The sequence below is a fragment of the Nematostella vectensis genome, chromosome 14 (assembly GCF_932526225.1).
Source record: "Nematostella vectensis chromosome 14, jaNemVect1.1, whole genome shotgun sequence".
In the NCBI taxonomy this organism is placed as follows: Eukaryota; Metazoa; Cnidaria; class Anthozoa; order Actiniaria; family Edwardsiidae; genus Nematostella; species Nematostella vectensis.
Window position 1 is genome coordinate 14,736,661 of NC_064047.1, and position 13,064 is coordinate 14,749,724.

At 42.8% G+C, this 13,064-nt stretch overlaps 3 protein-coding genes across 8 annotated transcripts in view; 2 read left to right on the forward strand and 1 right to left on the reverse strand.

The window, feature by feature from the left end:
* Positions 1–106: 106 nt before the first annotated feature.
* LOC5502860 (homeobox protein prophet of Pit-1) lies at positions 107–3,360 on the forward strand. Its single transcript, XM_001623946.3, has 3 exons — positions 107–623; positions 1,001–1,149; positions 1,467–3,360. The coding sequence occupies exons 1-3, from the start codon at positions 575–577 to the stop codon at positions 1,977–1,979; spliced, it is 711 nt and encodes a 236-aa protein (XP_001623996.1). The 5' UTR covers positions 107–574; the 3' UTR covers positions 1,980–3,360.
* On the reverse strand, positions 3,260–9,804 carry LOC5502866 (octopamine receptor 1). 4 transcript variants are annotated; one of them, XM_001623940.3, is made up of 4 exons: positions 9,065–9,804; positions 6,910–7,002; positions 5,833–5,902; positions 3,260–4,843 (listed from the first exon to the last, which is right to left on the reverse strand). In XM_001623940.3, the coding sequence occupies exon 4, from the start codon at positions 4,785–4,787 to the stop codon at positions 3,750–3,752; it is 1,038 nt and encodes a 345-aa protein (XP_001623990.2). In that variant the 5' UTR covers positions 4,788–4,843; positions 5,833–5,902; positions 6,910–7,002; positions 9,065–9,804; the 3' UTR covers positions 3,260–3,749. The 4 variants fall into 4 exon arrangements, with proteins under 4 accessions (XP_001623990.2, XP_032227048.1, XP_032227047.1 ...); XM_032371157.2 differs by lacking the exon at positions 6,910–7,002; XM_032371156.2 differs by lacking the exons at positions 6,910–7,002; positions 9,065–9,804 and adding an exon at positions 6,001–6,301.
* Positions 9,805–12,315: 2,511 nt separating this feature from the next.
* The window catches only part of LOC5502865 (ribosomal protein S6 kinase alpha-2-like), a 30,083-nt gene continuing 29,334 nt past the window's right edge, over positions 12,316–13,064 (forward strand). For 2 of the 3 annotated variants that reach the window (XM_048721493.1, XM_048721495.1), the window contains exon 1: positions 12,316–12,524. In XM_048721493.1, the coding sequence (XP_048577450.1) occupies positions 12,513–12,524 (12 nt within the window). In that variant the 5' untranslated portion in view covers positions 12,316–12,512. The remainder of the gene's footprint in view (positions 12,525–13,064) is intronic. The other variant, XM_048721494.1, reaches the window with a different exon arrangement.

The following is a 13,064-nucleotide window of genomic DNA, read 5'->3' on the forward strand; positions in this document are numbered from 1 at the left end:
CACTGAAACTTTCGGGCAAAACTTTGTGCATATCGTCTTTTCGATTCTACGCGCTTTCGATAATTTTGCCTAGTTTGCGCTGTTTGCAAATTTTTAGATTAGGCCGAAAAACGAGTTTAATGTCCGCGTTTACAGTATCTTAGCATCAAGTCAAACAAATGTAACTTGGTCTTTCTGGCCTCTACCACAATGATTATCACTATAAGGAAGCATTTCGCATTCAAATTAAATTCCCATCACAAAAGATTATAAAAACTTATTCGATAAACGACTTATAATTTCAGGTAAAGTTTATTAGCAGGAAGAACTTGTTTATAGGTTCACTTTGCCGACAGGAGATAATAGCTTTGATAAACAAAAGGAAAGTGCGAAAAATATTTTCTTTTGTTTTGGCAATTCAATGGAGGGTTGACGGTATTGTATTCCAGTCCCGCCCGCACAAATATAAACACGCGTAACACGTATAACAAATATATAAACACGCTTGTCAGCCACCAAACCAGAGCAAAGTCATCGTGAAGTAGTGAGCGAGACGTAGAGAAGCGAAAAGAGAAAAGGCAGTGACCAATTCGCCATGAGAAACCCGTCACTTACATTCGAAGAAGAATCTAGAAAGAACACGGGTGAGTAAATTGCACACTTTTTTACACAGTTAAAAGTGATTTTTATATGGTATTTTTCAAGAACCGTCCAAAAAAGCTGTTTGCTTAGTTAACGTTTAGGAAACAGTTCTTGCTTTTTGTGGTTGTTGCCTTTTAATTATTACAAGTCCACGCCAGTTAGGACTTGAAATGTTCGTCTTCCACCAATTTTGTGCTTTTAGCTTTTCTACGGGTAAAAGACCCTTTAAACAGTCTTTGTTTCCAGAATACTGTCACTTAGCAAGAACCTGTGACTATTACGAACGGCGAACATATTTATTCCTATCCCTGCTTGTGTAAAGGCATGAGCCCTATCATCCCCGGACTTTCTGTGATGACTTATTATTGGTATTTTGTAGCCAAGGCCAGACAGCGTCGCAGGAGAACATTTTATACCGATTCCCAACTTCGCCGCATGGAAGAAGTCTTCGAGAGAGACCGCTTTCCTGGAATTGCAGCACGGGAATCGCTATCAGAGGAACTCGGGATCAAGGAGGATCGCTTGCAGGTAGTTACGCGGGCAGATTATTTTGGGAAAACAGTAGGTATTTTCCTCAAAATGGCTCAAATATTTGTTGGTGTTTCTCGCATATCTCTGGTGCAAGTCTTTTCTTCCCTCGCTCTTTGGTACCGTTTTCCGCATTTAACCTTAACCTGATGCTTTCCTTTCCTTAAGAAATTTTTTATAGTAAGTCATTCGATAACACTTTTGACCTGAAATGTGTGATACGCGTTTTATCTTAAACTCGCTGCCTTCATCAGAAATATCGAACTGTCGACTAAACGTTTTTAGAATCTTTATTCATTTGTTCATTTTTGCTGTAGGTTTGGTTCCAGAACCGTCGAGCTCGTTGGCGTAAAAGTGAGATCAAGAATAAACCAATGCTACACTCCGATATTCCCGACTCCAAGTCCATTCCACCATCAACGAGCTTCCCAGAGTCAGGCGCTGTCTTCTCGCCATTCACGCTTACTGCCGCTGGCTTGTACCCGAGCGCTGTGCTGGCTCATCCTTTCGTGTTTAACAACCCCGAGTTCCTCAGAGAACACCAAGAGACCCTGAAATATCCGACGAGTCCATCGGCACCATCCAGCTCATCTCCGATCATCTTCCGACGAACTCCACTCGGATTCGCCGAAGACTCCACACACCATCCGCTGACCCTCAACCACTGCAGCTCCAATGAATCCCAAGGAGCCGTTCACGAATGCAACGAGACAGACGACAAGAAAACGAAAGGTCTGTTTAGGCCATATTTGGACGAGGACGTGCAGACCAAATGGAGTAGGGATGAAATGACAGCAGCCGCTGGACTGCTGATCGCAGGCGTACGCTAGCATGCAAACATTCACGCATCATTCACTATTCTATATTAACTATGTAAAACTTGATGTACCTTGTAACGATGTTCTCAGTTTCAGTTTTAACAATGCAATAACGTTTGTTGTTTCATCAAACATAAATGGTAGCAAATGAAGCTTGCTGGTGCACATTTGTGCGTTTCGTATGTAGTTATTCCTTACCCATTTATTTCTTGTTATTTTTTGTTTCGTTTCTCAAGTGGTCATGGCATTATAAGTTTGCTTTGCTATTTTTTTTACCGCGTATTATCGTCTAAGATGATCAATTTTACGCAAATTAGCACAGACTTTTGTTTTCCTCTATCCCATTGGCAGTTATTTTGAATAGACCGCAGGAACACTCGTTCTTCGCAGGTCTTACACAGTGCTCTCCCCAGTCTCCCGAAGATCATTTAGATGAATCATCCTAGTTTGGCCTGTGCCGAGATCCCCCCTTATAGTCTGCCATTTGTAGATCCTGCCTTATAGTCTGCCATTTGTAGATCGTGCCGAGGGATGATAACTCCCCTTATAGTCTGCCATTTGTAGATCGTGCCGAGGGATGATAACTCCCCATATAGTCTGCCATTTTTAGATCCTGCCGAGGGATGATAACTCCCCTTATAGTCTGCCATTTTTAGATCCTGCCGAGGGATGATAACTCCCCTTATAGTCTGCCATTTGTAGATCCTGCCGAGGGATGCTAACTCCCCTTATAGTCTGCCATTTGTAGATCCTACCGAGGGATGATAACTCCCCATATAGTCTGCCATTTGTAGATCCTGCCGAGGGATGATAACTCCCCATATAGGTTCAGTTGGTGTTGACAAAATTTTTATATGCGTGCCCTGGTAACCATAGTAACGAAGTTTTGAGACATAGGTTTAATGAGAATTAGGCAAAACGCTTTAAGTCGTCAAGATCAACTATTAATACGACGTGCTCAACGTAAATCCATTTCATATAAACGTTTTATCCAAGTTTCGAAAAAAGCACAATAAAAATTTACATCTCTATTTTAGGGGTGAGGGGTGGTGTTTTTTTGTCAATTTTTTACCTTCTCGAAATAGTGCTTGTAGAAATAGCAAAAAAAAAACATTCATACCCACCTGAAATCATTAATACAACTTGAAACGAAGATTAAATATTGTCAAAAAGCTTCAGATTTTGCCACCCAGTTTTTATTGATTAAAATAAATAACTTTCTTTTATTATTACTTTAATTAAGAGTCCAGTTGAAAACTTATGCTATATTAAAGGTACCATGCCAATCAATGACGTCAAAGGTGTCATATATTGTTGTCATAGAAACAGTGTCACTAATAATATATGTCTACTGCAAGATTATCGAAAAAAGACATACAGAAATACACATGTAACAAAAACATGCTCGTTTCTGCTCACTTAAGTGACGTCATCGTGACGTCACAAAGAATAACGGTCGCTTTTTTAAATCCGAACTGATTATGATAACTTATTTGGATTTTGGATGTTCTATGCAAAGGTTTCGAAAGGTAGGCTATTTATAACCATATGTCCTTATATGACGTCATATTGTGTTACTATGGCAACACAATATAGCATTTTGTTCCTCTTTGTCAGATAATGATTCTTTGAAAATTTGGTCATTATAGCTCCAATGGTTCAAAAGTTACGGATGGGGGGCCGAAAGAGCCCCCCCCCCCCCCCCCCCCAGGTCAGAGGAAGCCTCAAAAAGCCCGGTCTGAATAGGGTTAAAAGTAGATTGCTTCTTCCTTGACTTTCCAATCAGACGCCTGTTTGTTCCGTGTGATGCAGTCCCGTACGCTCCATGGAAATCAGGGCAGTTCGGCTTATCCGCTTTCCACTGCGCTTCCTTCTTTTCTCCCTCCCGCACCGGCACCACAGCACCCGTGTAAATGCGCGGCGAAAGCCTCTAGTTAAGAGCGTGTAGATGATTGGGTTAATGAACGTGCTGCAGTAATGCAACCACTTACTGACAGATATCAAGGCGGGGTCCGTGGTACAATGCGGGCTGCATAGCGCAAACCTTATGATGATAGTAAAAAACGGCGCCCAGCAAACCACGAACGCGCCAATCACAACAGCTAGTGTCTTAGTTATTTTTAGCTCTCGTCGAAACACCGACCGGCGTTCCTTCTCAGTGCCATAGACATACGGTTCCTTGGATAATTTCTTGGCTTGGCCGACGGCAATTATGAAAATACGACAATAGAATGAGAGAATGATGACCAAGGGCATGAAAAACGCCGCCAGAGAGATGAACCAGGCATAGAATATCCCGGACGTAGGCTGAATGGAGGGACTGATGTTCACGAACGACAGGGCGGCGCAGCACGCGGCGTAAACCCAGCAGCACGTGATCGCCACGAGAGCACGACGTGACGTCATACGCGCGTGATACGTCAGAGGGGCACTTATTGCGAGATGCCGGTCGTACCCTATGACACAAAGGCTCGTTATCGACGCGGTGCTACCCAGGATTTCGACGTACTGCCATATATAGTAAGGAACCACGTGATTGGGGTTCCCACGAGGTGCCTCGGAAATTTCTAGAACCCGTATTGTAAGCCAGCAGGGCATTGTTAGCATTGATACTAGCAGGTCAGCGGCTGCTAGCGAAACCAAGAAGTAGTTGGTTACAGTGCGTAGTCTCCGATAGCGCTTGAAGGCCACCAAAACGAGGCTGTTTCCGAACACGCTCAAGACCATGACGCTCGCGAGAGCCACGATGGATAGCTCGCTAAGCGAGGACTTGGGCGAGGTCGGGGTGCCATGCGTCGCGTTGGCAAAGTTGTCCATCATGATGACACACGAATGCGCATGTTTTCAGTTTGTCACGTGTTGTGAGTATGCTCCTTCTGAAAATGGAAGATAATAAACGACACGTGACAGGTGTAATAATTGTGCAGTATTGACGGTATTGAGTGAGATTTATGAGCATTAACGGAGCAAGCATTCGCTGCCCATGCGTAGTTATGGTAGATTGTAAGCCATTGCGAGCTGATTGTCAGAGCACGCTCATCCTTTATTAAGTGACCACCCTCTATTAAGTGACCACCCTCTATTCAGTGACCACCCTCTATTCAGTGACCACCCTCTATTCAGTGACCACCCTCTATTCAGTGACCACCCTCTATTCAGTGACCACCCTCTATTCAGTGACCACCCTCTATTCAGTGACCACCCTCTATTCAGTGATCACCCTCTAGTAAGTGACCACCCTCTATTAAAGGACCAATCTCTATTCTGTGACCACCCTCTTTTAAGTGACTACCCTCTAGTAAGTGAGCACCCTCCAAAAGTGACAACTATTTAGCGGCCTCTATATGGGCATCGGATTATAACCTGGGTACGAAGCTTACCTCAAATGTTTGTACGTTTGTGTCTTTTTTAAATGTATCGTGATTATGATAAACAATTTAAAGGAATACATCGGTTCTCTGGTGACTCCTTATACCTATGCTGTCAGACGTCACGTGGCAGAGTAAGAGATTCTTGAAATACAGCCCATCTTATGCAGACTTACGATATGGCACAATAACATGACGATACGGCACTTACGATATGGCACTAACGATATGGCAATAACATTAAATACAGCCCCTCTTATGCAGACTTACGATATAGCAATAACATGACGATATGGCACTTACGATATGGCAATAACATTAAAATACGGCCCCTCTTATGCAGACTTACGATATGGAACTTACGATATGGAACATACAATATGGCACTCACGATATGACAATAACATTGAACACAGCCCCTTTAATTCAGACTAACGATATGACGATAACATGACGATACGGCACTTACGATATGGAATTTATGATATGGAACTTACGATATGGCGCTCTGGTGTTCTTCGTTGAATCCTCCTTTTTGTACTTCGTGTTGATTTTTCCTTTGTGTATCTAGAAATAGAAGGCAAACATTTCATAATTAAACTAGTATAGCCCTGTACTTGAATAGTTTAAAAAACAATATATGACCTTTAACAAGATCTATCTACCCAGTGTTCGCCGTGTTATTCTGTTGTTATTCTTTATCTTTAGAGAGATTTCATGCCGTTCAGCGATCCGTATACAACTATTCAAAATCACTAATTGATTTACACAACAGTAGCATCATATCACATGATATCAAACCAAAAAAGCAAGACCATTAATAAGAGCAACTTGCATGACTCAGCTACCCCTAGGCCTTAACGACTGTATCTATGGATATTGCGTCCGAAGCAATCACGTGATTAAATTATCGTGGTCAAATTAATTGATTGATTGTTTGTTATTATTTAATAGGAAAACACATTTCAAGCTTTTGAAACGCTCGAATTTGTTCAAAAGTCAACCCCAACCCCCACCCCGTCAGCCTTATCTACTAACCCCACCTGGATATAAAAATAAGCGCCCGGAGCTTATTTCTGTATATATATTTTTCTTCTTTTTTTTTTGCACATTTGGTTTATAATCTTATTACCCCCCACGAACACCCCAGTTTAATAACCTGCCTCCCCCCATTCTTCTGACCACCGAATGCTATGAAGACATGAACTTTTATACTTCGTATATTTCTGCGAAAATCTTAATACTGTTAATAATCATAATAACAACTATCGGATTGTTTGTTCAAACCTTGACAAAAGATAAAAGTAATTGCCAAAGACTCGTCGCGTGCATGGGATAAGCCTTACACGTCACGTGATAGAAACTGGGGGCATAACCTACAGCATCTACCCAACCCACCTACAGCATCTACCCAACCTACCTACAGCATCTACCCAACCTACCTACAGCATCTACCCAACCTACCTACAGCATCTACCCAGCCTACCTACAGCATCTACCCAGCCTACCTACAGCATCTACCCAACCTACCTACAGCATCTACCCAACCTACCTACAGCATCTACCCAACCTACCTAGCCAGAGCCTCGGTCATCTGGTAACGGTACAAGTGTAGGAGGAAGTCGCGGATAATCCTGGTTTTTGGTTTCTTAGTGAGCTCCCTTAACCTGGTTGAAATAAGAGATGTTGTATACACTTATTCCTTTGGAGTATCGAATTACATGAGCAGGTTGAGGAAATGATGAGAGGATATGGAAAATTAAGTTTGTCAGCCATTTAGGAAGCGACTTGTGTAGGTGTAAAATAAGCGGTCTGTTTGCCAAGCTGCCTAAAATGACAGTCAACCTTGTAAATTTGAATGAGACAATTCAAGCCTCATAGCAGCTGCCAAAATGAACGACATTGGACGCTCCAAATTAGGTTATCGTTTCGGGTATCTATTGAAGTTTACAGCAAAATGGATTCTTGACACCCGATAATAAATTTTACTTTATCCTGACCAATTATCAGATTATGATGCAAGCCAGCTGAATTCAATTAAGGGCTTTTGGGTTGCTATTTTCTGCCGATAGTAGAGCATGAATAAATATCATTTATTATCACTCCAACTTGAACCACAGGCTTCCCACCCGCGTCAGTGAAGGATTTCTAAGGACATACGAATTCACGCAAATAAACATCTATGAGTTATATCTCCATGCTCGTATTCATGAAATAAACTTAGTTAGGGTGTAAATGTATCCGTCTGTGGTGTTTTTTTCTTCCCAAGAAGCTCAGTTTTACGAGTTTAGAGCGATGTAAGTTTGTCTCGGATTTAGAGTGGATACACAAGTATGTTAATGAGACAAGGCTGGCAACTTTATTCTGACTACCTCAGCTTCAGCGCGATTTTCTACAGGATTTTAATCAGTACGTAAACACTGACAACGTTACAGGGTGGGAGAGGGATGGAGCTATCCGCGAATCGAGTTTTTAAGCAATCCGTTTCAAAACCTGCGAGAAACGATTTTTTGAACGTCTATTTTATCTTATCGTAGATTATCGGGACATAGCAGCTGGTCAAATGGCATCCTTGGAATGTATTTTGCATAGACAGCGTAGCCCCACACCACCCTAGACCCCTCTTTGTCCCTTCTCCATCCCTCTTCCATATCGACAGGTCGCAAACGTCGAGAGTCCGCATGTACTTCCCTTAGCTCTATAAGTTACGTTTCACAAAACAGCTCACAATATAGAAGTTAGTGCGGAAACTGCGAGAAAGACAAGTTGGGTCTAGGATGGTGCGGGGCTAAGCTGTCTATGCAAAATGGGAAATGGTGGGAAGCCTGCGCTTGAACCCTCGTTTGCACGCCACGTTTTGCAGTATTTCAAATGTTGAAGAAACAAAACCAGTCTTATCTTTTATTAATGAAACTTCAATCTCTTCTAAACAATTGTTGGGAACAAAAATATAACAGAAAAGGTTAATCATGTTTAAGTGAAAAATGTCCTATGTATACTTAGTATGTATAATAAAACACAATTCAGTTGATAAAGACGATAAGTTGAGAAATGAAAAATTAGCAAAGAAACATCTTTTTGGCTTGTTGAACAAACAGTAAAGCCGGTGGTGAATTTTTAACGGAATTTCAACAAAACTCATGTTAGATTATTCTGTTAGAGTAATGTCCCCATTTGCTCGCCAAATAAGTGCAATGCTCGCTTATTTCTATATTTCTCGACTGCTCGGTATTTCGCTGGTACTCGCATGCTCGTCAAGACATGTTTCACCTCTAAAGGCCGATTTAGATGCCGTAAGAGTGCTCCGAGTATTTCATCAATTGGCGTGAGCGCGCCCGCACAACGAACGCATAACACAATAAAAAATAATAATAATAATAAAAACGCAGCTTTCTGGTTATCTTGTGTTTCCGAGTATGTTCGCATGTCAGCTTGTCAGATACGCATATCTCTCTTTCTAGTTGATAGAGCAAAAGCAACAACGCAAAGAACAGAAGGAAATAGTGTCCCTTGGTCAGGCTTAAAAGGATTTGTTTTGTATCTTTTGAGCAATGATTTCTCACACTCACACAGAAAAAATGGATTTAGCGTGTCTTTTCGAGCTTCTAATAATAGTGGCATTTTCTGACAATCGCTTACAAGGATGTAGAAGTGAATGAAGGGAACGTTATCTGCGATAATAAAAAGAAAGATCATACTATCAAATAAGACTTACTTTTAACTACTTACCGCCAAACTATCGTAATCGTGAGATTTCGTGCACTTTTAAAGAACGATGTTTGCAAAGATCGCGATGTCACATTTGACAGATTCTCGCGGCGTTTGAGTGCAGCCTCAGTGAATTCATACCTAAAGTTTACTTAGCATTAGCAGCTGATTCAATAATTCTCGTTTTCCCGTCACTTTTCAAGTTGTTTAATTTCAACACGCAGGTTCAAAAGCGACTTGTTATCTTTTTCACAAAATTTAGTACGGCATATTATTGTTGTTTTTTCTAGAGGGTATCCAATTATTGGAATAGGTCGATCTCATATTTGCATATGAAGAGTGTCTTAGTACAATGCAATGAGCGTATACAAGAAAAAACAATTATCAATCGTTAGTGAACACACTGGTAGATGAGAGCTTAACCCTTTAAACTTGACCTATTTCCTTTCTATAATTTAGCTAGGTCTCTCTGCACTATTTAGGATTGAATCAATATGACTTCATCATCTTTTTGCGACGGTGCTCTTCTTTTTTATAAATCAAACAAAGTCGTGTTTAACGGCTTCTGTCACATCACTTACAGCTGTGGATTAAGTTCTCACCCTAAGTGCTCACCCTTGTTCTCCCTTGTTCACCCTTGTTCTCCCTTGTTCTCCCTTGCTCACCCTTGTTCTCCCTTGCTCACCCTTGTTCTCCCTTGCTCACCCTTGCTCACCCTTGCTCACCCTTGTTCTCCCTTGTTCACCCTTGCTCACCCTTGTTCTCCCTTGCTCACCCTTGTTCTCCCTTGCTCACCCTTGCTCACCCTTGTTCTCCCTTGTTCTCCCTTGCTCACCCTTGTTCTCCCTTGTTCTCCCTTGCTCACCCTTGTTCTCCCTTGCTCACCCTTGTTCTCCCTTGCTCACCCTTGCTCACCCTTGTTCTCCCTTGTTCACCCTTGCTCACCCTTGTTCTCCCTTGTTCTCCCTTGTTCTCCCTTGTTCTCCATTGTTCTCCCTTGCTCACCCTTGTTCTCCATTGCTCACCCTTGCTCACCCTCGCTCACCCTTGTTCTCCCTTGCTCACCCTTGTTCTCCCTTGTTCTCCCTTGCTCACCCTTGTTCTCCCTTGTTCTCCCTTGCTCACCCTTGTTCTCCCTTGTTCTCCCTTGTTCTCCATTGTTCTCCCTTGCTCACCCTTGTTCTCCCTTGTTCTCCCTTGCTCACCCTTGTTCTCCCTTGTTCTCCCTTGCTCACCCTTGTTCTCCCTTGTTCTTCCTTGTTCTCCATTGTTCTCCCTTGCTCACCCTTGTTCTCCCTTGTTCTCCCTTGCTCACCCTCGCTCACCCTTGTTCTCCCTTGCTCTCCCTTGTTCTCCCTTGTTCTCCCTTGTTCTCCCTTGTTCTCCCTTGTTCTCCCTTGCTCACCCTTGTTCTCCCTTGCTCACCCTTGTTCTCCCTTGTTCTCCCTTGTTCTCCATTGTTCTCCCTTGCTCACCCTTGTTCTCCCTTGTTCTCCCTTGCTCACCCTTGTTCTCCCTTGTTCTCCCTTGCTCACCCTTGTTCTCCCTTGTTCTCCCTTGCTCACCCTTGCTCACCCTTGTTCTCCCTTGCTCTCCCTTGTTCTCCCTTGCGCACCCTTGTTTTCCCTTGCGCACCCTTGTTTTCCCTTGCTCACCCTTGTTCTCCCTTGCGCACCCTTGTTCTCCCTTGCGCACCCTTGTTCTCCCTTGTTCTCCCTTGTTCTCCCTTGCTCACCCTTGTTTTCCCTTGTTCTCCCTTGCTCACCCTTGTTCTCCCTTGTTCTCCCTTGCTCACCCTTGTTCTCCCTTGTTCTCCCTTGCTCACCCTTGTTCTCCCTTGTTCTCCCTTGCGCACCCTTGTTCTCCCTTGTTCTCCCTTGTTCTCCCTTGCGCACCCTTGTTCTCCCTTGTTCTCCCTTGCTCTCCCTTGCTCTCCCTTGTTCTCCCTTGTTCTCCCTTGTTCTCCCTTGCGCACCCTTGTTCTCCCTTGCTCACCCTTGTTCTCCCTTGCTCACCCTTGTTCTCCCTTGTTCTCCCTTGCGCACCCTTGTTCTCCCTTGTTCTCCCTTGCTCACCCTTGTTCTCCCTTGTTCACCCTTGTTCTCCCTTGTTCACCCTTGTTCTCCCTTGTTCTCCCTTGTTCACCCTTGTTCACCCTTGTTCTCCCTTGTTCTCCCTTGTTCACCCTTGTTCTCCCTTGTTCACCCTTGTTCTCCCTTGTTCTCCCTTGTTCTCCCTTGTTTCCCCTTGTTCTCCCTTGTTCTCCCTTGTTCACCCTTGTTCTCCCTTGCGCACCCTTGTTCTCCCTTGCGCACCCTTGTTCTTCCTTGCTCACCCTTGTTCTCCCTTGCGCACAATTGTTCTCCCTTGCGCACCCTTGTTCTCCCTTGCTCACCCTTGTTCTCCCTTGTTCTCCCTTGTTCTCCCTTGCTCACCCTTGTTCTCCCTTGTTCTCCCTTGCTCACCCTTGTTCTCCCTTGTTCTCCCTTGCTCACCCTTGTTCTCCCTTGTTCTCCCTTGCTCACCCTTGTTCTCCCTTGTTCTCCCTTGCTCACCCTTGTTCTCCCTTGTTCTCCCTTGCTCACCCTTGTTCTCCCTTGTTCTCCCTTGCTCGCCCTTGAAAAAAGGCACTGCTCAACCTTACACACTCTTGCACAAGCCTTGTTCACGTTTGCGCACCTTGCTTACCATTGTGCAGTCTTTTACACCACAGCGCTCTCTTGATAATTGCTGATCAACCTTACATACTCTTGTTCTCACCTTACGTATCCTTATTCACCTTTGCGCAACCTTGTTAACCTTTGCTCCCTTACTTAGAAATTATAATATGATATAATATTAGAAATTAGAATTAGAAATTATAATATGGACATGTCCCATATCAATCAAGACCATATATTTTTTCATGTGTGATTCTACCAAGGAAAAAACGGGAATCGTTCGTTTTTATATTGGAAAGTAAAAGAAGAGAGTTGAACCCTAGAGAAAAGTGTCAAGAAAAAATCTTGAGCGCGCTCGCTCAAAAACTGCATGATCTAACCAAAAACTAACACGATCCGTCAAAAATCGAATCTTAAAACAAGTGCGGAGGCGATTGTGACCTAACATTCCTATCATAATCCCTCAAACAACCCTTTCAGGGCTTGACCGACGAGAATGACGTCATTGCCGCTTCGTCACAATAGCCCCGAACACTCACGACGAATCCCGTATTTTTTCCGGTAATTATTGCGTGACAGTACGTGACTCATTGTTAAAACCTCACGCGCCACTCTTGGCTTGACTTTTTATTGTCGCTTAGAAAATTCACACGCTTCTTGGATGGAATAACCCAGCTTGACATATTATTTATTCTAACTTATTCGACGGGAGAATTTCTAGGACGTGAGAATCTCGAGGAATATTTATTCAAACAGAGTTTGGTAAACAACGAGGCTTATAAGGAACGGAGAATATTCAACACGTTATTATGGGAAACATGGTAAGTATGATATGCTTCGATCGCTCGAATTATGTATCTTTCTCAAAATCATTTGATTATTTCACTAGAATTTTTTAAAACCTGGGGTTTTGTAAGATCAGATAAATGTCGCTTTCGCATCGGTCATTTCAAACTCATCATGGCCGATATTTACGCTTCGAATTTAGTTTGCGGATTGAGAGAAATATTTTACATTCGTTTTGTGGCCCCGTGTTAAAACATGCATATTTTGAACTGTCATTTTCACTAAATTTAAAATAGAAAACCTAGAACCATCATTTTTACGCTGTAAGGTTTAAAATATATATATTGAAACTGAAATAGCCTTGTGAGTGATCGAAAGTGCGCTTCCGTATTTTTCTGCCATGTGTAATCAACATAAATAACCACTTTCTCCTGGTCGCCATTTTGTTTGGTTATCAAGATCAGACCGGAAACGAAATTTCCCCGAGCTTTTAGGCTACAGAAAGGATATCTTGGCATTTCAAAAGAGTGCGGTTTACGAATGATATTTTATAATTCGTTGAGTTTGAAAGCGCT